Source organism: Brachyhypopomus gauderio, chromosome 10 (genome assembly GCF_052324685.1).
Source record: "Brachyhypopomus gauderio isolate BG-103 chromosome 10, BGAUD_0.2, whole genome shotgun sequence".
Taxonomy (NCBI): Eukaryota; Metazoa; Chordata; class Actinopteri; order Gymnotiformes; family Hypopomidae; genus Brachyhypopomus; species Brachyhypopomus gauderio.
In genome coordinates, this window is record NC_135220.1 from 13,567,815 (window position 1) to 13,594,910 (window position 27,096).

The 27,096-nt window shown below is 41.7% G+C and overlaps 2 protein-coding genes across 5 annotated transcripts; one reads left to right on the top strand and one right to left on the bottom strand.

Annotated features, from left to right (window-relative positions):
- Window positions 1–241: 241 nt before the first annotated feature.
- syk (spleen tyrosine kinase) lies at window positions 242–17,759 on the bottom strand. Of its 4 annotated transcripts, none has more exons than XM_077019644.1 (14): window positions 17,315–17,759; window positions 9,134–9,581; window positions 8,525–8,685; window positions 6,893–7,031; window positions 6,529–6,601; window positions 6,263–6,297; window positions 5,507–5,575; window positions 4,087–4,213; window positions 3,815–3,974; window positions 3,294–3,503; window positions 2,678–2,867; window positions 2,211–2,351; window positions 1,715–1,827; window positions 242–1,470 (listed from the first exon to the last, which is right to left on the bottom strand). In XM_077019644.1, exons 2-14 carry the CDS (start codon window positions 9,533–9,535, stop codon window positions 1,398–1,400), a joined length of 1,893 nt encoding a protein of 630 aa, XP_076875759.1. In that variant the 5' UTR covers window positions 9,536–9,581; window positions 17,315–17,759; the 3' UTR covers window positions 242–1,397. The 4 variants fall into 4 exon arrangements, with proteins under 4 accessions (XP_076875759.1, XP_076875758.1, XP_076875757.1 ...); XM_077019643.1 differs by lacking the exon at window positions 17,315–17,759 and adding an exon at window positions 14,083–14,395 and having other exon boundaries at window positions 9,134–9,578; XM_077019642.1 differs by lacking the exon at window positions 17,315–17,759 and adding an exon at window positions 14,083–14,395.
- diras2 (DIRAS family GTPase 2) lies at window positions 16,948–19,785 on the top strand. The gene is made up of 2 exons (XM_077019647.1): window positions 16,948–17,152; window positions 18,230–19,785. Exon 2 carries the CDS (start codon window positions 18,245–18,247, stop codon window positions 18,842–18,844), a length of 600 nt encoding a protein of 199 aa, XP_076875762.1. The 5' UTR covers window positions 16,948–17,152; window positions 18,230–18,244; the 3' UTR covers window positions 18,845–19,785.
- The last annotated feature ends 7,311 nt before the right edge of the window (window positions 19,786–27,096 follow it).

Genomic DNA, 27,096 nt, shown 5'->3' on the forward strand with positions numbered 1-27,096 from the left:
AACTGAAAACTGCTCCACGAGGGCAGAAAACGTTAAAGTGAGCAAGGAGGCACAGATACTACAGGAGCTGCCTGCAGTAGCAGATGCACTGTAAATGACACTTTTTACATATATTCAGGCCTCTCTGCTGTCCAGTGTTTTACTAGGTCTCCAATATCATAGCTCAGGTACCTGCATTTTATATTTGTGCATGTATTGTGTCACATTTCTACACATTTAAGGAAATTACAACAAACAAATGAAGATTTGAAATAGTTTGTGGATTTATTATCATCAATGAACTGTTTGTGCATAGACCAGTTAAATGCATCCCAGTGTAAATGTGGCTGTGTGTCAGGAAGACGACTGGGAGGGCCCGGCGCGTCAAGCCGTCCGAACAGCCCGAACAGCCTGAACAGCCTAAACAGCCAGAACAGCCAAGGGTTCCAAAGTAGGAAGACGTATCGTGTGTTTTTGTTTCAGTTCACGCTCAGTGGAATGGGGAAGCTCAGATGGTAACTTCAACCAGGCAGGTCAAGTTACTAAAGGCCTTGAAATAAGCACTGAATGGCAATGTTCATGAGTGTCTAAACATAAAACCTTACAGACAAAAAACTGTGAAACAGAGTACATTTCTAACCCTAAAATCTGCTAAACGTCACATGAATGAAGAGGACGATGAAGAGGAATGCTCTGTGGGCAAGCCAGAGACACCTGGACTGCTTCTGAACGGGAGCATCTATGTATCACTCATCAAGATGGAATAAGATGGTACTTTAGTCAGCGCTGACGACAACTCCAAGCAAATACTGTAGCTTTGCGTTTGAACTTTGCGTTTGAATACGAGGGGAGGGGTTTCCATTCATTCTAGGTGTGGACAGTTACACATTTTGCAGCTGAAATGTCTTTCATCTTTTCAACACAGGCTGCTGTAAACATGGAGTTAATCTCTCATCCTTGTTTCCGCTTGCTATGCTATGACTAAAAGTGACAAACATTTTCAGATTTGGTAAGTACATTGTACTGCATCATATTGCTAAGTATCAGTATAAATGTAGAAAAATTATACAACAAAAACTGGTATTCCTAATAATAATCTATAGGAAATGTAATGTGCTACAGGAAATATGCTATAGGAAAATTGCCAAGCCATGTGGTCACTGCTCAAAACCTTGAAAACATTTTGAACAAACTTGCATTAAATAATGACAAAAAAGAAACATTTCAGTCTTTCTTCTCTTAAAATCATTTTCTCTCTCCTAATATGTCAACACTAACAGACCTTTCACCTGTAAGCTACATTATAGGATAACTTGGTCTACATTCTGGACTCATTCAGCCTCCATGTCCAAACAGCTCATACTGTGTTGCTTTTCATACATCCTGCCTCTTCTTGTAGTGGGCGGAGCATCCAGTGGTCAATGAGCAATGTCATAATAGTAGTCTCTCAGCTTGTGCTCCACGATCAAGAAGCCAGGCCTCTCTTCTGGCCTGTACACCACACAACGGGACAGGAACTTAATGTTTAGCTTAATTTTAAAACAAAATGATCTTGACTTATAAGCAGTTCAACAAAAGAATAAAGCAATTCATAAGTGTAAGCTTGACGTATACTAGAGCACATGTACAGATCATGAACAAAGAACAGTGTTTCTGAAGATAACATTCAAAAATTGGTACAAAGCTAGGCACACCCTGGATTGTGATGTGCACAGGTGCATTCTGGGTCACTCACTTGTATGTCCAGCATTTCCTCATGAGGTCATATATCTCGGGTGGGCAGTTGGGCGGTGATTCCATCCTGCTCCCTTTCTCAATCATCTGAATGACCTCGTTACCCTTCATACCCTGTTCAGCACGGAAACACAACAGAAGCCCAGACTCAGACCCCGGCTGAGAGGCCAAACGTGGGCAACTTTAAACCTCACGACTCAAAACACTGTCTCCATGCTCTCATATGCAAGATCCAATTCAAAGGCAATTCTGTGCACTAAATCAGGAGTTCAAAGGCTAGGAAATAGAGTATCTTGCATTTTTTTTATAAATTAATCAGAATATTGGGATTGTAGTAATTGTAAAAAGAGACATTGTTATCTTGACTCGAAGGTGAATCTTGGGATGCTAACATATTGGACTTTATTGCTTATCTTTGCCTACATTACTCAGTCACGTGAAATTCAAGGCTTCTGTTCAGAGGAAAGCTCAGGCCGACAGGGCAGGGAACTACGTACCTTGTATGGCTTCTGTCCATATGAGAACGCCTCCCACATCAGGACCCCGAAACTCCACACATCACTCTTGCAGGAGAATTTCAGGAAGTTCATGCACTCGGGGGCATACCACTTCACCGGCCACTTACCGTATTTTTCGGACTAGATGGAGACAGAGACGGCAACACGTGGTTTAGCAGGTTCTAGTCTCACACCTCAGCAAAAAGTATTTCAACACCTACAGTGTCGTAATATCTCACATGGTGTAAATGTATGTCCAGATGCCACAGAAAAAAACATATTGTAGGCTTTAATTCAAAGCTATAGCGTGGATGACTAAAAGTTTGACGGGCGGTGTTTATTCCAAGGATGCCATTTTAGATGGTTCAATACAATATATAAAAATGTATTTTGAATTGTTTTCAGACATTTTAGTTTGCCAAAATATGAGCTGGTTCCACTGGCACCTCTACTGTGATGAGCTCTACCTTGTAATAGTTCTCATCCTCAGTGAGGGCTTTCGACAGGCCAAAGTCGCTGATCTTTGCATAGTGCTGAGTGACCAAGAGCACGTTCCTGGCGGCCAAGTCCCTATGGACGAAGTTGTGCTCTTCAAGGTACTTCATCCCCATCGAGACCTGATGCACGAGCTCTGTGATGTTCTTCAAACTTATGTGCCTGTGCAAAAAAAAAATCAAATAAATGACTCGATTGCGTTAGTCGTTTGGTAAACAAACTGTACAGTCTGTACCTGACACCTGATAGCATTGCTAATAACTAATTTTATATTCCATTTAGTTATCAAAAAGCCTCCAGCAGTATTCTTTTGCATTATGGAAATGAAGAGTTCACAATAAAATGAAACCATATCAAAGGTCTGAGTGAAAGAACCCTAAATAATGTTAATATGCAGGCATTTGTAGAAACATAATAGCTCTAGGAATATAACCCTCGCACAGAGCTTGTCCTACATTCTCAAACATGGACCTTTGTAGATGGGTTTTGTCCCATGTAACACAGTAAGCCCCATAGTAGCATGTGGTCTGTTTGGGGGGTGATGGTGTGGGATTGGGGTTCTGGAGCTGCAGAGGAGGAAAGCTGAACCTGTTCTTCTGCAGGAACTTGTGCAGGGGCCCCAGCTCAGCCAACTCCATGACCAGCATCAGGTTCTCCGTCTCGCAGATGCCGATCATTCGTACGATGTAGGGGTTGTCCAGCTGCTGCATGACCTGAGCTTCACGCAACATCTCATCCTTCAAGTCTACGTTGTTGTCGTCGTTCTTCAAGATCTTCACCGCCACCTGCTTCTGGTTTCTACAGCGCACACACATGCACACATACCGTCAAGGACACTGGCTACTATTACTGAAACACCTCAGGATGGGGAGCTAGATAATGAAGTGTGGAGTAATAAACTTCAGGTTCATTTCTGCATTACTTCATGGCCCAAAACCAAAATGATTGCTTGCCTGCAATATTTTATACATCTGATGGCTTTAAAATATATAACGTGAAACTGTTCGCCACGGCTGACCATGGGTTTGAATCTCGTCCTCAACTGAGTGAAACCAGAACGTCAAAAAGGAACTTCAAAATATGTGCAGGGTGCACTGAGGCACACTCACTTCCTCATCTTATAGATGCCCTTGAGCACAGTTCCGAAGTTTCCTGATCCCAGCTCTCCGTCCTCCAGGATCAAGTTCTTCCGATCCACCGTTGTGGAGCGCAGCTCATCTGGGTCAGCGTACGGACTCTCGTACACCTCCGTGTCCATGGGCATGGCTTCTGCATCCCGCCAAAGACACCAAGCAAGAAGCAGAGATTACGGAGCTCAGTGATTGGCTGTTGCCAAGAGATAAAGATATGACCCGCTATCTGAAACGAAACCGTGTCGGACCTGTGTCGGACTGTATGCCATTTGGTTTGCTGCTGGCACCGTGGGAACTTGCATGGGTCCTCGTGGCATATGGGTTGGTGCTGGCAGCTTGGGAACTTGCATGGGTACTTGGGATGGATAGTTTGAACTGTCAGCACAAAAGACAAGCAAAAGGTTGGCACAGTAAAGACACACAGAGCTGCACAAACTGTGGCATGAGGCCAGGTGGTGCACCAGTACCGCATCAGTACCGCACACCACCACATGCTGGTTCCCAGTCTCCTTCATGGCCCCTTGCATCAGCACCTTCATACTTTCTTTAAACCAGTGCAAAAAAATATATGTATTTTTTGCTTGCGTGTTTCCTTTGCCTTTTAAAATCTCACTGCTTGACTTTAGAAAATCCTGGTGAAGGACCATAAATGAGAGGAGAATCTCAGTCCAAAAATAAGTCAAACAAACAAACAAAAAGCCACAAGATAAACTCCTCACACAAGTTTTAAAAAGGTTAAAGAGTTAATGTTATGCAGCCATCAAGAATGTAGGCCAGTGTTTAGTAGATGTTCTGTTTGCTAACTGATAATACTAATCTACATACAGATCTAGAACATACACATTTGTTTTTATTTTGAGAATCTTCCTTTATAAATAAACTAATCTGCACTGTTTGCATTGTTGTTGATTTGGGGATTTTTTTATAGACTCAGATAAAAACTGGGAAACCTTTCAAGTGACCACTAGGTGGCAGCATTGTGGTACTGTCCCATGTGGACTTGCATGGACTTAATTTTGCTTTCAATTTTTGCTCTCTTCTTAGTATAAGACAACATTCAGAGTTACTGAAAGTTAAATGATGTAAATGGATCTTTCTAGTGATTTCTGAACCAAATGTCACTTTAATCATATTGGTGCCATGCATATCATATACAGCAGAGGTTTATGTTCCTAACTGGGTCTGTTTTGAGGACTGTATCACAATGGGAAAATCCCCTTTATGAGATGACTATGTCAGTGGAATAGAGCAATCAAATCAAAGCCTTCAAATGATTAATAAGATTCAAAACTGCAAAGCTCACAATTCATGCATGATGTCCATACAATATAATTGTTAATAAGCCTGTCCACATTATGAAATACATGTCTTCTAAGGCTCATTAATGTATGTCTCTATTTCATGAATTGGTACACAAAAATAATTAACTAAGACACGTACTGCAAAAACTGGGAGCTTTTTCAGTTTCGAGACTGATGTTTGTGCACCAAAACACAAGATAATGAGTAGCAGTGGGTGGCGGGCTCACTGCGGGACAGGTGGATGGTGTGGGTGGAGGTGGGTGGAGGTGGGGGGCAGGTGGAGAAATGAGAAAGAGGCTGAGCAGCATAACCACATGCAGTGGTGGATGAGAGCAGGGGCGGAGAGCAAAGGCTGACACAACGGCACCTTTCTTTGGCCTGGTTTGGGGAAGGTGTAGGATTTGATTCTGGAGAGAATTCCACCTGTTGCACCCCGCTAGAAACCACAGTTTTAGAGAGGATAGCGTTATTGTGTTGATCCCTACACTGCAACACTTATAACTGTGAACCATAGGCACTGTTTCATGCATTCACATTGTTGTCATCACGTTAATGGAAAACAAGTGAGATCAAACCATGCAGTGCGCTTTAGCAGGCCTGTATATATGGAATCTGCCCAAAGCCTCAAGATTAATGGGATTAATTAATTTTTTTCCAATCATGATTAAATAACAACACAGCACAGTTTATCATTGACAACATAAAAGCTGTTGAACACGTGACGTCTCATGGTGAGGTGCTCTAAACTGCAGGCACTGTCTCCCTGGAATATTAGTTTCCCTGAACTATTATTGTGTGTCAATATTTTGGTGCAGAGGAATGTTTACAGCAGATGGTGTGTGCATAAAATAAACTGTTCATATCCGTTCTTGACTATGTGCAAAACCAGTAATGTGTGCATCAGAGATTAAAATGTGCCCGCAACAAACATTTACTGTTTTTCAGTTTGGCTGTTTGAATGAAGAGAGAATGAAGAGGAAGTGAGTGTGATTATTGGGAAGCTGTGATTATTGTTAAACAGTGTGGCATTTTGCAATGTGTTAATCAGAACACAATTACTCCGCCTAATCAAATTTATGGTCTGCACATTTTTATTTGTTTATGACTGGAGAGCAACACTCACCGTCACTGGGTGATTTGAGGGAAGAGTGGGGCGGCCTGGGCACAACGAACATAACAACAAATATTGGGATTATTTATAGTCACACAGGTGTTCATCAATAATTTCTGTTGTACTAGGTATCTGTAATGCATTAACCCCAGCCCGCCCATCCATCCATCCATCCATCCATCCATCCATCCATCCATCCATCCATCCATCCATCCATCTATCCATCCATCCATCCATCCATCCATCCATCCATCCATCTTTAGAGGAAATATTGCTACCCTCCATTCGTGGACATGGATCAGTCAACACCCTGAGCAGGCCGTCAGCTTTGTATGAGTAGTGATCTACCAGCTACAGAGAGAGATCCGTATGAACAAGTCAATATGCATCTTTAACTGCTGAAATCCAAACACAAACGTGCTACGTCATACTGGGCTAAAGAAATAACCTTGAATTAGTCTTAAATCTACAACCAACAAGAATGCACATTTACCTCAAAATAAACATACATTTATGTATTTACACAGACCAAAATAATTGAATAATTGATACTTTAAGTTATTACATCTTCTTTTAATTAGATTCATTAAATGTATTGGGTATAAATCAACCATCTGGACATAAGCAGGAAGGGTCCTCTACCTGCCAGAGTGTGTCGAACTTCTTCCCATCAGGAATAGAGAGCTTGCCGGTTTTGTCCTTGTCTATGCGATAGTGCATGACCTGCCCGTTGTGCAGGAGACACAGGGCGAACGAACCGTTGGCGTCTCGCTGCCGAATTCTGTTAACGGTTCGGACGAAGATGACTTTAAAGAGACAATGTATGAGGACGCCTTTCACCATTTATACTGTATACTTTTAAAATTTTGATCGAAGTAGCAGGTGACCACAGCATTATTCTGGCCAAGGCCTACCACTAGGTGGCACTACAGCATATTGCATATATATATATATATATATATATATATATATATATATATATATATATATATATATATATATATATATATATATATATATATATATATATATATATGCAATATGCTGTAGTGTGGGAATATATATATTTCCATCTATCATACAGGTCAATATGAAGGCTTGCATTTCCAATCGCTATAGCATGAAAGAAATTATAATTCAGTTAGCACAATTTATATTCAGTTAGCCAAAGAAGGAAAGCATTAAGATAAACTACCTGAAATAGAAAAAAATTCAAAAGTCAGACTGGAGGTGTTTTATAAAAACATGCACCAGATTGCATGAGACTGAATGGAGATAACAATAAATGGAATCATACAATTAGTACTATAGAACTAAACAGTAGTACTGTAGTACTATAACTAGTACTATAACTAGTACTATACAATATAGACACATTTATGTACTGTGGTTATACAAATTCAACTTTCGACAATGAAAACAAAAAGAGAAAATTAATGAAATTGCAGCATTTCATTGTCTGCCCAGCACAGACATCTTCAGTGTTTCTATAGGTTGAAGTGACGTGAGATGAATGTGGCATGAACACTACACCCAGTCTCACTCACTTTCTGTGTCATGCACCCACATAAATACACACGTCAAACATACACACACATCCACTAACTGCTTCTTTGGTCATTTCAGGAAGTCCTGTGCAACAGTGTTACAACGGAAACCACTGTGTCTCTCTGTGAACACACGCGAGTGTGTGTGGGTGTGTGTGTGTGTGTGTGTGTGTGTGAGAGACCGAAAGAGAGACTGTGTATGCTATTAAAAGGACTTCAGGCGTTCATAGAAGCTGACAAGTAACAAGTTCTCTGGACAGACCTCTGCAACTTCATGATTACTGGAATAATAACCTATATGTTGCACACAATTTTTTAACAAACATTCAAAATCTCTGATATCATCTTTCTTGAATCTGCTATTACTCACAGACCATAATTTGATGGTCTGTCACTAATGATCAGTGGTCATCACTAGTCTGTGATCTATCATCACTAATCTGGAATTTATTAGTAAATATATGTACTATCCCAACTACCAATTAAATTGTAAAATGTAAAAATATTTGTTAATCCTCTCTTCTAAGCCTATAGTTCAGATATCTTCCATCATGTGCATCATCAAGTACATCAAGTTCAAGTTCAAGTTCAACACATTGTACCGAGGGAGAAGTTTATTTGGGTGCAGTAGCTGTGAACGCCGACTGCACGCCAGGGGCGGGACCTGAATGCCGGAGGCGGGGCCTGGTTGCCAGGGGCGGGACCTGTTTACTGCGAGGGTACTTACAGAAACTTGCCGTTGGTGTGCGGGGGACTGAGCAGGCGCGGCTCTGAGTCGTCACGCGTGATGGTGCCGTGGAACCAGGGCATCTTCTCGTGTGCTGTGGTGGCGATCAGCTTTTCCAGCTGAGGTCTCTGGCTGATGATAGCCTGCTCTAACGCGGCGCCCTGATCGAAACAGAATCCTTAGCTTACTTGCAAGGGCACAAACTCTTTTAGTCAGCAATTTTAAGCGTGAGAAATACTGTAAAAAAAAAAAAAGGAAAGTCACAGCATGTCATATTCCTGGCAATTCATCACACTCTTTCCTGCACCATGAACTGTTCAGTCAGACAGTTATTTGTTGTGAAACTAAGTTACAATTTCAAGCACTTTAGCCTAAATTCCAGCACTTTTCGAACCTGGAACACAAAAAAACTTAAAATTCGTCAGGTAAATGTTCCTTCCCCTGTTTTTGAGGGGTGTTTCTTTATACTACCACATATCGTTTCGGAGAACACTGCAAAGAATGTGACGCGCCAAGTTTAACGCCTCCGCCGCTCGCGCAGGTTCGCGCGAGGTGTGCGGAGTCGCGCGCTACGGCCATTCGAGAAAGTATAATTCAGCCTTTACGTACCTGCAGTTTCCAGATCTGTTTGACATACAGCTTGATGAGATCCTCCTTCACGTCCTCAAACGCACCCACCTTGGGCTGCACCCCGCGCGGCCGGGGGAAGGGCTTCTTCAGGAGGCAGACGAGCCCGTCCGACTCCTGCGAGTGGTAGTCGATCACGGCCACCGGCGTGCGGTGCGACTTGCCGCCCGCTATGGCGTACGTGTCGTTAATCTCCTTCTCTATGGTATAGTGGTAGCACTGGCGAGCGTACGCCACCGACAGGGCGAAGCCTCCCAGGTAGTTGCGGCTTTGCCGGAGCAGGTAGAGGCCGTCGCCCATACCCCCCTGCTTCAGATAGTCCTCCGCCTCCTCTCGAGTGATGTTGCCGAAAAAGAACGACAGGCCCTGCACCTCGTCCGACATGTTGGCTCGGCCAGCTTCGACTGCCCTAGAGGAATTCTACTCGCTACTGTCCCATGAAAGAGAGAGAGAACAAAGATTTGGGTCTTTTAAAAATGAATTTATAGTCTTAAATTCTTTTTAAATATAGGCAGGATCGTTTACTCTGAATCTATAATGAGGTTCAGACATTCTAAATATATAGTGAGGTGCAATCACTCGTATGTTGTGGATGACAAGTTGTGGATTTAAGCAACTGTACAGCAACTGTTTTTTTTTATTTAAAGAAGAGTGAAGTGGTGATGGTGTGATGAAGGCTGTGAGCAGTCACCCAACCAGGGCTTCAGCCCAGGGCCAAAAGTAGGTAATTAGGTACTTTGACCACCAGACCAAAGAGCCTGTGACTGTGATGAGCAACCATTTAACCATGCTAAGTGACGAGCTTCATCACAGATATCAATTCCATCAGTAATGCATTTCTTCTTTTCCAACCACTGCCCACACAGCACTGTGAAAAGCCAACATGCCACTCTAAGAGCTCCAAAATATGATACACTGCATGATATGCAATCACTTATGTGGGTTGTTCAGTTCCACTAACAGTGTATGTTATATAATCAGAAGCAAAAATGAGTACTACCGACACATCTGTTACCACCACGCCTGTTACTATCATGCCTGTCATCATCACGCGTGTCACCATCGTGCCTGTTACCACCACGCCTGTCACCATCGTGCCTGTTATCATCGTGCCTGTTACCACCACGCCTGTCACCATTGCGCCTGTCACCATCACGCCTGTCACCACCACGCCTGTTACCACCACGCCTGTCACCATCGTGCCTGTTACCACCACGCCTGTCACCATCGCGCCTGTCACCATCACGCTTGTCACCATCGTGCCTGTTACCACCACGCCTGTCACCATCACGCCTGTCACCATCGTGCCTGTTACCACCACGCCTGTCACCATCGCACCTGTCACCATCACGCCTGTCACCATCATGCCTGTCACCATCACGCCTGTTACCACCGCGCCTGTCACCATCATGCCTGTTAGCACCACGCCTGTCACCATCGTGCCTGTTACCACCACGCCTGTCACCATCGTGCCTGTTACCATCGTGCCTGTCACCACCGCACCTGTCACCCTTGTGCCTGTTACCACCACGCCTGTCACCATCATGCCTGTTACCACTGTACCTGTCACCATCACGTCTGTTACCACCATGCCTGTCACCATCATGCCTGTTACCATCACGCCTGTCACCATCACGCCTGTCACCATCACGCCTGTCACCATCATGCCTGTTACCACCGTGCCTGTTACCACCGTGCCTGTCACCATCGTGCCTGTCACCACCACGCCTGTTACCATCACGCCTGTTACCATCACGCCTGTTACCATCATGCCTGTTACCACCATGCCTGTCACCATCGTGCCTGTCACCATCACGCCTGTCACCACCACGCCTGTTACCACCACGCCTGTCACCATCGCGCCTGTCACCATCACGCTTGTCACCATCGTGCCTGTTACCACCACGCCTGTCACCATCACGCCTGTCACCATCGTGCCTGTTACCACCACGCCTGTCACCATCATGCCTGTTACCATCATGCCTGTCACCATCACGCCTGTCACCATCATGCCTGTTACCACCGTGCCTGTTACCACCGTGCCTGTCACCATCGTGCCTGTCACCACCACGCCTGTTACCATCACGCCTGTTACCATCACGCCTGTTACCATCATGCCTGTTACCACCATGCCTGTTACCACCATGCCTGTCACCATCGTGCCTGTCACCATCACGCCTGTTACCATCACGCCTGTTACCATCACGCCTGTTACCATCACACCTGTTACCACCGTGCCTGTTACCACCGTGCCTGTTACCACCGTGCCTGTTACCATCAGAGGAGGAAAAGAAGAGGAATCAATCATTTAACTCTATAAAATATCTTGTTTTATGATTAAATTTTTGGATTTTTCCAAAAAGGGGGTTCTAGACACAGCAATCTCTGATTTCATAGTCACAAAACAAGATGGATCTGTTAGTGTGTAGAACTTGCTCACACTTTAAATATCCACACTCATATTTTTCTTAAACCTCTTAAACATATAGCTGATGTGGAGAGCAGAACTGAAGACTCAAGGCTGGCTCACTCGTTATAATATGTCAAGGCTGTAAGTCACGCAAGTTTCCACACTTAAAGAGCTTCAAGACTTAGAGAGTTACAACCTGGAGGTGAATTTATAGACAAGCCAGTGCCTCATACAGGATTCAACATGCTGGTAGGGAGAGCATACACTGAGCAAAACAACCAAGGGGCGAGGATCATATGAAGTGGGACACCCCAAACATGTCCACACAAACAACAACAAATTCTCCATATCCAGACAATAGTAGACAAACCGACACGACACTATGAGAGTGGACAAGAAGCAGAATACAGCACTGCTAATATATGTCTGATAGTCCCACATGGCAGAAGAGAAATGATTTGTAAGTATACTAGGGACTGTGAGAAGAAACAGAGAATGTGGAAGGTTAATACTGCAGTTGTCGCAACGTTGATAGAGTCACTTGGGGTTGTGACCCCCAAAATGCAGGAGTGTCTCCAACAGATCACAGTACTGGCAACAGCAATGTCAGTCCTGAAGCACAGCAAAAATACTATATACATATATGTATATTTAACACCCAAATCAAGGTGCACATCCTGCTGTCCTTTTCCATTTCAATACAGCCCCCCTTTGACGCTGTGACAAAACCTCGGTGCAGTGACTTGAAAAGAAAGAGAGACAAGCCCAGGTAGACATGCAGTCCTTCTGACATGCAGCTCTGACCACAAAAGATTCCAGACAGAGAAAGGAGGCCAGCCTCACAAAGCATGAAAGGTCTGGTAATGGCAACCCGTATGAAATAGTCAAAAATGAAATACAAAGAAATAAACACAGGAAAGACATCTTTAAGGGTGTAAAATATATATTACATATTTTAAAAAATTATATATATTTAACATTATTATTACAGTTTATTAATTTCTTTATTTATTGTTTGTGTTTTATTTTGTTGATGGTGTGTTACATTTTTCTTTCTTTTTTTGTTATTTAATTTTAATAATATTTAAAAAACAAATTAATAATAATTTTAATTTAATATTGTTGTGCTGTTAATAATACAGAATAGCACAAAAAGAAACAAACACTAAATAAACACTAATATTTATGCAAATTAAAGATTTTGATTGTATAATTTTTCACTCGAAGAACAGAAGTTTGACTTTTAGATTTTTAATTACCATTAAACATCTTTTGCAGGATAATGACGTTAAACACAACGAAACATAATGAAGATGTCCAGATAGAGCAGATCCCAGTGAGTCAGCACAGCGCTCTCAGTGTACCTGAGGCTGTGTGGGAAAAGCACGTGCTTAGAGGAATCGACCATGACACCACAGCAAAAAGCTCCCACAATCTTTTTTATGGCCCAAGACCTCTTCCCAGCACTGCATGCATGTTGCTCATTTCTGAATGGTGATGTAGACACCAAAGCCATTTGGCTTCTAAATGTATGGCGGAAAGAAAGCCAAAGGCCTGTTGATGAAGTGAAAATTAAAATCCACATAAATAAATAATATCTTCCCTTATCATTCTTAATGTTGGTTATTCATGCTCTAATAGTTTTTTAATAAAACGGAAGTGCAACAGAAAGTGGCCAGCAGCCTGATGTGTCAAGACGTTCATCTGAATCTCACTTGCTAAGAGTACAATTGTGCACATGTTTGAAGAAAAGCTTCTGACATGGCTGGTTAGAGGTCACCGCAAGAATTAAACAGTAGTGCAAGAATAAAACATTAGTGCAAGAATGAAACATTAGTGCATACCAGAAATGAGCACCTACATCAAAATGCTAGATTTGTTCTCATTGTGTTTCTCTGGAGCAGAAGAATAATATACAATAGTTTTCTGACCCATTGTGACACATCACTGGTATTTGAATGAAGTGCTGCTTTTCTCTAAATATTTTGGAGATGAAAATGCTAGGTAACGGCAAAAATTTGCTCAAACAAGACTTTGTAATGTTTGCTTCAAAGTGACTATCTAATGAGAGATCACACATTTTAGCCCACAACACATACAAGCTACATGCTATGAAGAATAAAGCTCACCTTTTTTATATTTGATAAAAAAAGCTATTTTCTAAAAGATCAGTACATGTTTCGTTTAAGTCAGCAACATGTCTATTTACAGTATAATCACTTTTTTCATTAGAATCCCACACCGTGTTTCTTAATAACAGATTATTGTCAAAGAAATGTAAAAATATATTAATGTCTCTTTTTCTAATTGTAATGTTTTTAAACACTGGTAGTTCCACCAAAAAGGAAGAAACAGCTAATTATTTTTGATTCACCATCCCTTTAGAGGTATAGATTTAGGCCTTAGCCACATTAGGAAATATTATTTTAAAAATAGAATTATCTATAATGTCACATTATATATACAATTATATAGTAACCATTAAGCTATAGCTAGCACTACTGAGTTAAACATGTCTTACCTTAGTTGGTCCGAAGAATGTTCTACTAGACCCTGCACTGCTATACTGTTACAAACATGTTGAAAGGGTCCGAAATTTCTGCGCAAGACAGGGTACGGCAAAATCTCACTTGATAGAGCTCAAATGATACAGCGCTGCTAAGACCCCTCACTCGACAAGAGAATCTTCACAGCAAGGACCGTCAAAGAATGCTGGGGTCGTCAAGAGCTGAACACAAATGTGCTGTTTTGTATTAAAAAATGGCTTACCACAAATATAAAAAGAGTTGAGGTCTAAGTACAACTGATGCTAAACTTCCTCATTTTAAGTAACTTGTAGCTACTTCCTTCAGACAGTTTTTTTAAGTCTAAATTCTGACTTCCCCTTTTAACACAAGTACATGTATCTGAGCCACTTGGTTCAACTGGAAAAATTAACATATGTGAGTCACACTCTATGAGAGTCCCTAGAATTTTCTGAATTGCAACTTTTTTCTGAATTTCTGAATTGAAAACTTTTCTAAGCTTAAAACACCCTTGTTTACAGGTTCAGCACAATACACAAACTGTACCAACCTGGGCCTCCACTATTATTTTATGTTATATTCTCATAATATAAATATGTGTCAATAATTATTATCTGTCTACAGATAGAACAAAAGTTGTAGTATTTTGCAAATTGACCATGTGAAAAGCAATATGATTTTTAAATTCAACATGCCTTCCACAGTGTTAGAAGAGTAGTGTCAAGAGGTTTCATATACAGTGTGTTTCTCAGAAGGTCTCCCCTTCATGTCAAGCATTATTTCATTTCTCTTGACAGGAGATTTCTGAAGAAGCTGTGAGCTGTGAATCTCATGACCATGTGCTTCTGTATCAGTATATCATATGATTTCTTTTCTTCGTAAAGCCTGATGGTAAATTCACTAAATGTCTTTTCTGAATTCTTTGTTCCAAGAAACCAGCACACATGTCTGCCAGTACACGTCAGCTACTGCAAACATGGACTCAAATTCATGAGTCATGTAAATGCTGAGCAGGTCAATGTTGACATGCATATATCTGAACATAAATGTAAACTAATAACAAATGTAGAGAAGGAAAAATCTATTAATAATAAAAACCTTTGATATAATATCTACAATAATTAAATCACAAATAACCAACAATTAACTTAACCATGCCTGCGCGTTTGATTATGAGATTAAATATATTAAAAGTAAAATACAATGTACAATGTGATGTTGAGAGGGTCAATTAACATATTGTATTTCAGCTGATGTAACGGTGGAGCACATTACGATAAGCACAGGGTCACGGCCAGTGCATGTCCTGTGATGCTGTGAACACTATCTGTGCGACATGGACCACTGAGGTGAAACCAGTCATGGTGTTTGCTGATGTTAGTCAAGTTATGCCACACTGCTTTCATTTAAGACACCTGGCTAATGTTTACTTCCTTTGTTACCGAGATCTGTGCTATTTAGTCATCCATGTTCCTTTACATGCCTTCTGAGGAGAGGAAAATAGATTATTTAAATTATTGAATATATATGCTCACTCAGCTGCAAATTCACCAATATCAACTCTAACAGTTATTATTGCTTCAACGTCGATCTTATGATAATATAATAATATTATAATTTTATATTATATATATTATGATATTATAGCTATATTATCATATTATATATATTATTATAATAATCTTATAATAATGATTTTTGCAAATGCTGAGGTATGTAATGGCTGATTTTTACAGAGAATGAGTTCTCATCTCTTAACCATCTGACAGCATTTTGCCGATGTGTGACATTTAACTCAGTGCGCTTGCTTAAACTAGATATGTGGCAACTCTTCAAATGCTTTAGGTTTTTTCTTTTCATGACATTTCTTTGGAGGTAAACCATTTTGTCTTCTGGGAGCGCGAAGGGACTAAGTTCTCATACAACTATTTTTAGCGAAACGGAAGTCATCGGAAATGATTTTACCCATTTATCTCTTCAGGTGCATACCACTATCCCCTTAGCCCGCTGTGCGAGTGTCTTAAATAGCAACTATGACCACCAGGGGGCAGAGCAGTGAGGAAGAAAAAAAATAACCATATACCAGCATGCAAGCAAATTACACAGCTAAAAATGTAGTTGCATTTCGTTTCTCCCTGCTCATCACACTAAACAAACTTTACTTGAACAAGTGTAGGTACACATACTGAGTTTTAGATTGAATGCTTTTTAAATTGTTTGAAATATTACAGTGGGCTACTTTAGATATATTAATGTATTTTAGAGGTATATATTCTAAATAAATAAAAAGACTAATAAGAATATCAGAATCATGAATGTCAACAATCAATCCATCTTATGGTAGGATATAGAAGCAAAAACCAGAATATGCTTTAGTTTCCCTAAAGAGTATGAGAAGTGTAAACATCTCGCACAATTTGGCGACCAGTGAATGTTAAATGTGTGTATATGTCGTTTATATATCGAAGTTAAACGTGTTGCTTGGCATCACAGCTTATCATAGTATCATAGCTTATATCCTTAAGAAAAACCCTTGGATTCTTTATCCTTATGAAATGTATTGGATGTAGACTGGTTGATCTTAATAAACCTGCAAGATTAACAGGAATTTCGACTTTGATTATAGACTAAACATACACGACTTATCTCTTATCTCTTAACGACTCCACATGAGTTGATTTTTTAATTAACCATGATAATAAATGTTTGTGATAAACGAATTTACTTTAGATATCCGCAGTGGTGCCAGGTGATTGATCCACGGCACCAGCCCTCGCCGTGGGGGGTTCTTCTGCACAAGGGGGTGTAGCAAAGCCCTGAGATGCCACCTTACGTCACCAGGAGCGAACACACACACACACACACACACACACACACACACACACACACGCAGACGCGAATCTCCTCCACGAAGCTGTGCCTTTAAATATCGGAGTCGGCTACCGAATGGATTTTTAGTGCAAGAGCAACCTCACATGCGGAAAGACACCAGCCATCCCATAATTTCATCTACGCCGTACAATATGATAACAGGAGCCTAAAGTTTTCTCCTCGGCAGCATTTTAGGTGAGTGCTTTATTTGCTCTAATTATATGTGGAATAATGACTACAGGATACGCCCTGCCAGTTTAATCGAGTTCATTATGTCTCAAAAGCCAGTTCGTGAGTTACTCTTAAGAAAGAAATATAAAGCAATAAAGAACAGAAGTGCGTAACCGATGTACTTACAGCTACGTGTTTAGCTTTAATCTCTCCTGCATCTTCTCTGCATCTTGCTTGCATCAGCAGCGGATTGCATCCAACGGCGCAGTATCATAGCTTCAACAACACTGTGCATTGCGAAAAAAAAAACGAGTCGTGTTCCGTTCAATACGACGAAACAAACCTCGCCACTCTTACATTACCTACAGTACTTGTCTACATGACACGAAACTGAGCTCTGCTGAAACAATATCCACAACTCTTCTTATTAAACGCTGGCCTGCCCTGAACAACGAGCTCCTTTTGCAGTTCCAGTATTTCGGGGATAGATCGGCTTTCTTCAGAGAAACCTCTGCTCAGTTGGTGAAACAGAACAGCAAACTAACTAACCCTTTCAGGATACGAAATAATAATTATTTTTCTTCTATATAGTAAAGATTGCCCATGCAGCTTATAGGTTATATTTACACGCCTAGGTTGGCGTACGGTGGAATATGTTCTCCTTGTTAAATAGCAGTTTTGCGCAGGAAGGAAATTTTGCTGATGGGTAGGCACGTGTGTGTGTGTGTGTGTGTGTGTGTGTGTGTGTGTGTGTGTGTGTGTGTGTGCACTGTCCACTGAGCAGAGATTTACGGAGATATTCTCAGCGGGTGTAACAGCAGAGTTTTGCTTAATAGCGACAGCTGATCAAACCATCAAACTTGCTTTTTAAACCAAAAACTGATTCCACAACGGATGGTCCTTCATATTAAACATGGGAAACACTTTCAAGCAGAAAGTTATAAATCTGATTATAATACAATAGAAATAATACTTATTTCTTTATTTCTATTAAGTTCAGTGTTTAAATGAGTACATAGCAATGTGTATTTATTTGTTTGTTTTATGAATATTATTTCATTGTCTCTTTCTTTTTCTTTTTTTGTTCCCTCTGCTTCTAAGATTTCGTATAGAAGTATGCCAGAACAGAGCAATGATTACCGGGTGGTGGTATTTGGGGCCGGGGGGGTCGGCAAAAGTTCCCTTGTGTTACGCTTCGTCAAGGGGACCTTCCGCGAGAGCTACATCCCCACCATAGAGGACACGTACAGGCAAGTGATCAGCTGTGATAAGAGCATCTGCACACTGCAGATAACAGACACGACGGGCAGCCACCAGTTCCCCGCCATGCAGCGTCTCTCCATCTCCAAGGGCCACGCCTTCATCCTGGTCTACTCCGTCACCAGCAAGCAGTCCCTGGAGGAGCTGAAGCCCATCTTCGAGCAGATCTGTCAGATCAAAGGCGACGTGGAGAGCATTCCCATCATGCTCGTGGGCAACAAGATGGACGAGACCAGCGGGCGCGAGGTGGACGCCGGCGACGGCGAGGCCTTGTCCAAGAGGTGGAAGTGCGCCTTCATGGAGACGTCGGCCAAGACCAACCACAACGTGAAGGAGCTCTTTCAGGAGCTGCTCAACCTGGAGAAGCGCAGGACTGTCAGCCTCCAGATCGACGGCAAAAAGAACAAGCAGCAGAAACGCGCCGAGAAGCTGAAGGGGAAGTGCGTGGTCATGTGAGGCGGCGGAGGAGCAGGCGCTCTGACATCGTTTGATTATGTCTGGCAAAGCGCAAGGCCGCTTGACCGTAACACGTTCCTCTGAGAAGACTGCCAACGAACTGTGGGCCGTGAAGACGAGGACAGGTCAGACAACTTACAGAGAACACTTCCCAGACCCGCTCTCCAACGAAACATCACTTTTACGCGGTCACGCTTTGAATTAGCTCCCCCACGCTCACAGGACTCACGTTTTATTCACTGCATGTTCATACCAGATCCTAGATCCTAATTGCTGACATCATTGCTTGGGACTTGGCAACCTCCCTCCATATGTTAAATACAGTGCAAGTGTAGATAACCAGAAACCTCAACGTGCAAGGATCCATTGAATGGTAGCACTGAATCCTCCACGTTGAAACTATAATTAGGAAACGAAGACCTGAGATTGGTAAAGCGTGAGTAAGATTTCAAACACTATATATCTATATGAATCATTTGCTCGTCCAGATGTACCACAATATGGGAGTAATATGGGAGCATTTTCTTCAGGTTGAAGTGCCACAGTGATGTATTTTGAAAGATGCTTAATTGGTCATAATAAAACTGAAATCGGTATACAAAGTGCGGAGCCAGATAGAGTATCCCACTGAAGGCCCTTCTGCAGATATTACAGTTTTGGTGGTAGAAAGTTTACATTTCATTAAGAAATCTTTTTGAATAAATAGTGCATTAGTGGCTAATGAATAGTCACATGGCTAGTCAAGTCAAAGCAAAGCTAAGAGATCATCTTTATCCCAAATCAAGAAAAACAATGTGATTATTCTTGTTTTTTCCTTGCCATTTGATATGATATAATTTGATATGGTTATGACTGATTATGATATGATAATGACTCAGCTTGTAACATTCCATACCTTTGACTGTGAAATAATATTCTTAGATATAAGGAATATATATATATATATATATATATATATAAGTTATATTTTATATAAACAATAGCCAGATCATCATGTCTTTTGTTTTCCATATGTCAACACCATTATCATTTTAAGTTTTGGACATCTATCAGTACCAAGCCAAAGGTTTTAGTTGTGACTGAGAGTACTTCAGTACTTATAGCTGTAATTCAGAAAACAGCTGATGTTTGGAATACAAGACTGCAGCCTGATATATCAGAGGCAGAAGCAGAATCACACAGATGTAAAACACAAGTAGAAATTGGTCTTTTGCTAGGATTATATTACATGCTGTCAACAGTGTGCATGCTGTAATGCTGAGGTCCACTAATACACAGCACACACAATCATCTCTTGGCAGCTGAAAATGACAAATATCATAAGGCAAAACATTTAGCTTAAAATGTCATCTCCAAAGATTCCTTTCAAAACCTTTAAAAAAATCATTCAGTACTTTGAAGTGCATATTCCAGAGCTAATCCTATATTTATAGAGAAACTAACCTTGCATGGTAGTATTTTGGAGTTGTTTTAGAGAATTCAAATGTTGCCTTTGTGAGTGGAACACTGTGGCAGGTAATGAAACTTGGTCCAATGAAAATGGCAAGAATTTGTAATATTTACATAAAACGTTATGATTGGATTGCATGAGTACGACAGCTATATTTACTGCAAAATCAGTAAATCCCTTCAAGAATTTTCTTAAATTCTACTTAACAAGCAAACAGGTATGTTTTCCATACAGGTATAATCTAATATGAATAACCAACTACAATCTTTTTCAGAAATATAACTTGTATGTTGTATATTCTAGCATGATGGATCTTGTAACTACAATGGTAGAAAATGGCTTTTTAGCTAGTTTATATTGCTGCTTTGGCTGTCTTTACATCAGTACCGTTACCAATGCGTCCGGTTAAGTAAAGCTGTTTATCTAAGTGCTACATTGTGACGGAAATGTCTACTATGGTTGTAACAAAAAGCGTAAAAGAATGACAGTGAGACTTCTCAGTAGTGAAATCACAGTAGATGGTCAGATACCCATATTCAAAACTTGTCTATCTACAGTCACCCTAGTGCCAACAACAGTTGGTGAGATGTGTTCCTTCAGCAGGAAAAGTGCTTCGATTCAATTCTGATGTTAACTAAGCCTGGTTGTTTGTTATGCCAGAATTGTAAAACAAATATATAAAGTAACATTGTTTTGATGAAACTGCTGTTAAGCATCATGTGTGCCTACAAGTTTATATATAATTGTATATAGATGACAAAATAAAAAAGATATGCATTTCATCCTGTATCTGTAATACTTCTAACATATGAAAAAGGTAACAACGGTTTGTACTGAGATTGGTTTGTACTGCATGTCTATGGGGTGGTGTGTGTGTGTGTGTGTGTGTGTGTGTGTGTGTGTGTGTGTGTGTGTGAGAGAGAGAGAGAGAGAGACATCAAAAGTTACCAGCAGATCCAGCGTGTTTGCCCATAGAGATCACTGTATTTCATTCTGATGAATAGGTAATCCTCTGGAGAAGAGCGTCTGCCCAACACTGAAAATACCTGCCAAGACGTGTCATCTGATTGGTGCATTACGCTAATGGGATCAGCTGATACACTCAGCCCTGCCGCTGCAGTCCAACATCATTTATTCTGTATTCAGTCGTTAGGGGACAAAGCTGCTCGAAGAAACACACAGTTCTGGCCACTGGAAGGGTGTTCACTCAAGTGCAAAATGTGACCAGATCCACATGTTTAAGTGTGGTTTATTAATTAGAAACAGTGATGGATTAGTACTGTCTTGCAAAGCAAAAAACCTGTGACATGTGTATTATAATATTAGTGAGGACATCCATGGCCAGCATGCACTGACAGGGATGTCTAATTCACTGACAGATTTCCCAGGTTACACCTAATGGCTTCACTTTAAAGACAGTGTAGAACTCACGGACCCTGGACATTCTCAGCATGTATTCAGAGTGCTGTATGTGTATGACACAGTACTGAAATGAAGATTCAGTTCAGTACAGTTGTTTAAAGTTAGACTTGAATGACAGCTATCCTGTGCATGGTCGTACCAGGTTCACCATTTTGTCTGGATCCGAAATTCTTTAAACTTGTTTTTGAGCATTTGAATGATCTTAATTGTGTTTTTCCTGGACTCATTTCTGTCCCGTATGTCATGTATGTGATACACGTGAGCTGCTCAGCTAGATCCAAATCTCAGGGCTGAGGTGAGTCACCTGCCTGCCACACCTAGAACGGAAACTCCGGTCAACACGAGCGGACACCTCCACCTCTACCCCCAGACACCTCCACCTCTTCCTCCAGACACCTCCACCAGATACCTCCACCTCCTCCACCAGACACCTCCACCTCTCCCCCAGACACCTCCACCTCCTCCCCAGACACCTCCACCTCTTCCCCCAGACACCTCCACCTCTTCCTCCAGACACCTCCCCCTCTTCCCCCAGACACCTCCACCTCTTCCTCCAGACACCTCCACCTCCTCCACCAGATACCTCCACCAGACACCTCCACCTCTCCCCCAGACACCTCCACCTCCTCCCCAGACACCTCCACCTCTTCCTACAGACATGTCCACCTCCACCTCCTCCACCAGATAACTCCACCTCCTCCTCCAGACACCTCCACCACCAGACACCTCCACCTCCTCCTCCAGACACGTCCACCTCTTCCTCCAGACACCTCCACCTCCTCCACCAGACACCTCCACCTCTTCCTACAGACCCGTCCACCTCCACCTCCTCCTCCAGACAGTGGACAATGGGATCTCACCGATTAAGCGTGAGAGGAGAAGGTGGAGGGATGGTGGAGCTGCAATATGAGATATGACTAATAAAGCCATGCGGCTCATTACTGCCGAGTGAAGTTGCCCAGTCGATGTAATGGGGCACCTGCCAGCACTCTTCCAGCCCGCCGGCCACACGGGCCTCTTCATGACTGCCGGATACAGCAGCTCCTCCTGTAGTGTGTGTGTCTGCGCGGGCCGAGGAGCAGACGCTTCCATCCTGGCATCGGTTGCAGTCAAACGGGCGTGCGGTTGTTAGCTGACGCCGTCGACGGGACGATCGTCGTTTTTGTGGGACTTCACATGACCTGTTTTATTAAGAGAACAGTGATTGGCAAGTGTTGAAGTGATCTTGTAGTCATATCACCATGATTCTTTTCTCTCTTGGAGAGTTTGTGAAAAAGATAGAGAAAGACAGATAGAGAGCAAGAGAGAGAGAAAGAGAGAGAGAGACCAAACACTAAACTAAAGACTCCAGGCCAGAATGATATCAAGGACAGTAAAACTGAATGCATATGCTTGTCACTATGAAATGTGACAAGGGTGTATTTGCATTCCTATTACTGCAGTTTAGTCCACAGTAGATACATATGAAAATTCTGTGAAATTCAACACTCTCACCCATATCACTGGTTTGGCATGTTAACTCACCAACTGGCCATGTCAGGAAGTCCCAATTAAGCCCTACCTTACATTGCAGTGCATTCACAGGCCGGACCTCAAGTGTCTCGGAGTACATCTGCCTGCAAATGTTGTTTGGCCACTTTAGAGTCAGAAGAACCACAATAGCTACTCTATCATTTCACTCACTATGAATTTAATCTGAATAATTCAAAGGTCTGGCCATGCAGAGCTTGTGTGTGCGTGTGCGTACATCAGAACGTGTGTGTGCTTTGTGTATATATGTGTGTTGCATAATACAGTGTCAGTTTCTCTCATTCACATCTTCATCAAATCACACTCCAGACAAGGGTGAGCTTCATTTCAAGCTGATATGTTTGTTCCCAATAGAGCCCTCAGAGACACAACTATCAGAAAATGGTGTCAAGCACATTTGGGATGACTGTGCTGTTAGAGTTACAGCTTCAAGGACTCATTGTGATCTGAGATGAATGTTTACCAGTGGGCTAAATAAAACTCATTTCATTCAGATTAAAAGTTCGAGACATGCTACAAAACACTGAAACTTTTAAGAAGATATTACTGCATAGGAAAGAGTCAAGTGCTTAGACACTTGTGTCATCACACAAGATCTGGCTGGTTGGCTATGGTATTTTGTTTTGGATCCAAGGATGATGTTGGAAGACAGCGTGAGCGTTTATTCTGATTCACTTCAGCATAAACTTCATTGTACAGTCTTTTATTACACAACCTCACTTGTTATTCAAGTACACATGGACCTTACACACCTGACACACTTACTTATTTTGACAAATTCAGGGGTTCAAGAAAGTGCATTATGGGGTTAGTGTTGAAAACCTGTGCTGGCAGGTGGAGCGGCAGGTGGAGCGGCAGGTGGAGCGGCTGGGAGAGGAGTGAGGCTGGTGTGGATCAGTGCATGAGCAGCAGAGATAAGATGGGTGGAGACTCTCCACGGAGACTCTGTAAGTCTCCACGCCAACCACACTGCTGAGGCCAAAGCTCTGATGGGGGATTAACAATCGCCATGGAGACAGTGGCCGCCATGCCGCTGGAGGAAGGTGGAGGGGATTGTGTGATGTCAGCAGGAGTACAGAGAGAGAGAGAGAGAAAGACAGAGAGAGACAGAGAGAGAGAGAGAGAGAGAGAGATACAGACAGAGAGAGAGAGACAGAGAGAAAGAGAGACAGAGAGAAAGAGAGACAGACAGAGAGAGAGAGATTATTATCATAACTATTATTATAAATATCAGTTATGGAAACAGTGGTGGACAATATAGCCACTATTTTACTTTATTATTATTCTACTTTACTATGTTATTTTATTATATTTTACCATTGTATGCTTTGGCAATACAAATGTACATATTTGTCATGCCAATAAAGCACCATTGAATGGAATTCAATTGAGAGAGACAGAGAGAGAGAGAGAGAGAGAGAGAGACAGACAGACAGACAGACAAAGAGAGAGAGAGAGAGAGACAGACAGAAAGAGAGAGACAGACAGAGAGAGAGACAGAGAGAGAGAGAGAGAGACAGATGGGGAGGCACAGAGAGAGAGACAGACAGAGAGAGAGAGGCAGTGAGAGAGTGAGACAGAGAGTGAGGAGGCACAGGGAGAGAGAGAGAGAGAGAGAGAGAGTGAGAGAGTGGGGAGAGAGAATGAATGTATTAGATGTCGAAAGGTTAAGCAAAGGGGCAGTCTATCAATTGTCTGCTAATAGCACTACAATTAACCACAAAGGCCATATAGGACCTAATTATTTACATTTAATCCAGTTATGAATATTGTTGGGCACTGTTCTGTTTGTATTAAATGTTTCCAGTAACTCTTAAAATTAGTCAAATAAAGTGATGTTACTCAAGAGTATACACACACACATAAAACATAGTCTAGTCACATGCATATAGTGACATGCTTTTGTCTCTGAGAATAAAGAGGCAGCATATTGTTCATGTAATAACTCCCAACTTGGGCATTTATGTTGGAGGTTTGGCAGCCAGTACATTTGGCTAACAAAAAGCATAATCTGCTTTCAGTCAACCTACCTTAGCTGCCCACTGTGACTGCACTGGGGATGAATTGGCTGCTGTGATTAATTGTAACTACACTGATTAAAGGAGATGAAAGGCCAATAGTGTCTGCCAGAACTATGGATAATGTCCCTACCTGTTGTCTCCATATGCATGTGTGAGGACCAGTGATGTCAGTAATGCATTACTAGTAACGAGTTACTCTAATCTTACCACTTTTTTCAGTAACGAGTAATATAACGAGTTACTATTTCCAGTCCAGTAATCAGATTAATGTTACTTATCCAAATAACCGTGCGTTACTATTTTTATTTTCCTTAGTAAATTTTCCTTAGCAGTTTTCTCCGAAACGATATGTGGTAGCAGGGCCGGAGTGGGCCCCTTTTCAGGCCGGGAGTTTCATGCCCAAATCCGGCCCAAAATTATTTTTCCCTCCCATTCGGCTAAAACTAGAGATTGACATGAGCCGGCCCATTGGGAATCCTCCTGAATCTCCCGATTAGCCACTCCGGCTCTGTGTGGTAGTGTAAAGAAATACCCCTCAAAAACAGGGGAATGAACATTTACCTGACCAATTTTAATGTTGCAGTCTCTTCCAGGTTTGAAAAATGCTGGAATTTTGGCTAAAGTACTTGAAAATGCTTGAAATTGTAATTGTATTTTGTTTCACAACAAATAGTTGTCTGACTGAATAGTTCGCTTGTATTACGTTTACAAATACATTTACAAATAATGACACAAACGTAATGTCAGGAGATACATTATTTAAATGTCAGGAGATACATTGTTACTGTTAAAAATGCACTTCCAATAAAATGAGTATTGGAAAAATCTAATTTTGCTGCTGAATGTAACTACTAAAGTAACTTGTAATCTAATGTAGTTACTTTTAAAATAATCAGTAACGTAACTAAGTTACTTTTTAAAGGAGTAATCAGTAATTGGATTACTTTTACAAGGTAACTAAGCATCACTGGTGAGGACATACCCAGATGTGTGGGGACATATACAGGATGTGTGAGGATGTATGCAGGATATGTGGGGACATATACAGGATGTGTGAGGACATATACAGGATGTGTGAGGATGTATGCAGGATATGTGGGGACATATACAGGATGTGTGAGGACATATACAGGATGTGTGAGGATGTATGCAGGATGTGTGAGGATGTATGCAGGATATGTGGGGACATATACAGGATGTGTGAGGACATATACAGGATGTGTGAGGATGTATGCAGGATATGTGGGGATATATACAGGATGTGTGGGGTACGAACACTCTGTGGCTCTGATGTGAACAGGACCATGAGAGCATGGCGTGTATTAGGATGGTCTCTGTTCATGGATCTCTCAACGTTCTCCTGCAGTTCTTAATATAGCTGTTTTTAGATGGTTTTTTATCTTCAATGTGGGTTGGTGACTTAAGATGTGGGCTCAAAGTCAAAGGCCTTCCTGCAACTGTGATTCATTATTCAGGGTTGTTATTGATTGAGTACAGTCTAAAAAGCTCACAAAGTCCTAGTGAAGAAGACAAGAGAAAAGCTCAATGAACAAACAGCATGATATACAAACAAACATGAGGATACAGGTTCCTGTATCATGCAGACAGTGGGGCAGTGGGCTGCGTCTTTCTGGCTGACTACACTGTAGTTCCGGGACAGCAGAACAGACTGAGAGTGTTATAAGAAGGCAAAATCTTTAACAGGAAAAGACTATGTGAACAGCAAGTGTCAGAGAGCACACAAGAGGACAAAGTGTTGTAACGTGGAAGAGGTGTCTCTGCTTCTTTCTTTGTTGCCTTTATAGAGCACCTTTCTCATTCCCAAGGTT

Excerpts from the sequence above, each read along its gene's own strand:
- syk (XM_077019644.1), bottom strand. The coding sequence starts at position 9,535 with ATGTCGGACGAGGTGCAGGGCCTGTCGTTCTTTTTCGGCAACATCACT. Across the intron at positions 7,032-8,524 it reads CACACCAACGGCAAGTTTCT|AATTCGGCAGCGAGACGCCA; the intron begins GTAAGTACCCTC and ends AACCGTTAACAG. Across the intron at positions 2,868-3,293 it reads AAGTTCCTGCAGAAGAACAG|GCACATAAGTTTGAAGAACA; the intron begins GTTCAGCTTTCC and ends TTTTTTGCACAG.
- diras2 (XM_077019647.1), top strand. The coding sequence starts at position 18,245 with ATGCCAGAACAGAGCAATGATTACCGGGTGGTGGTATTTGGGGCCGGG.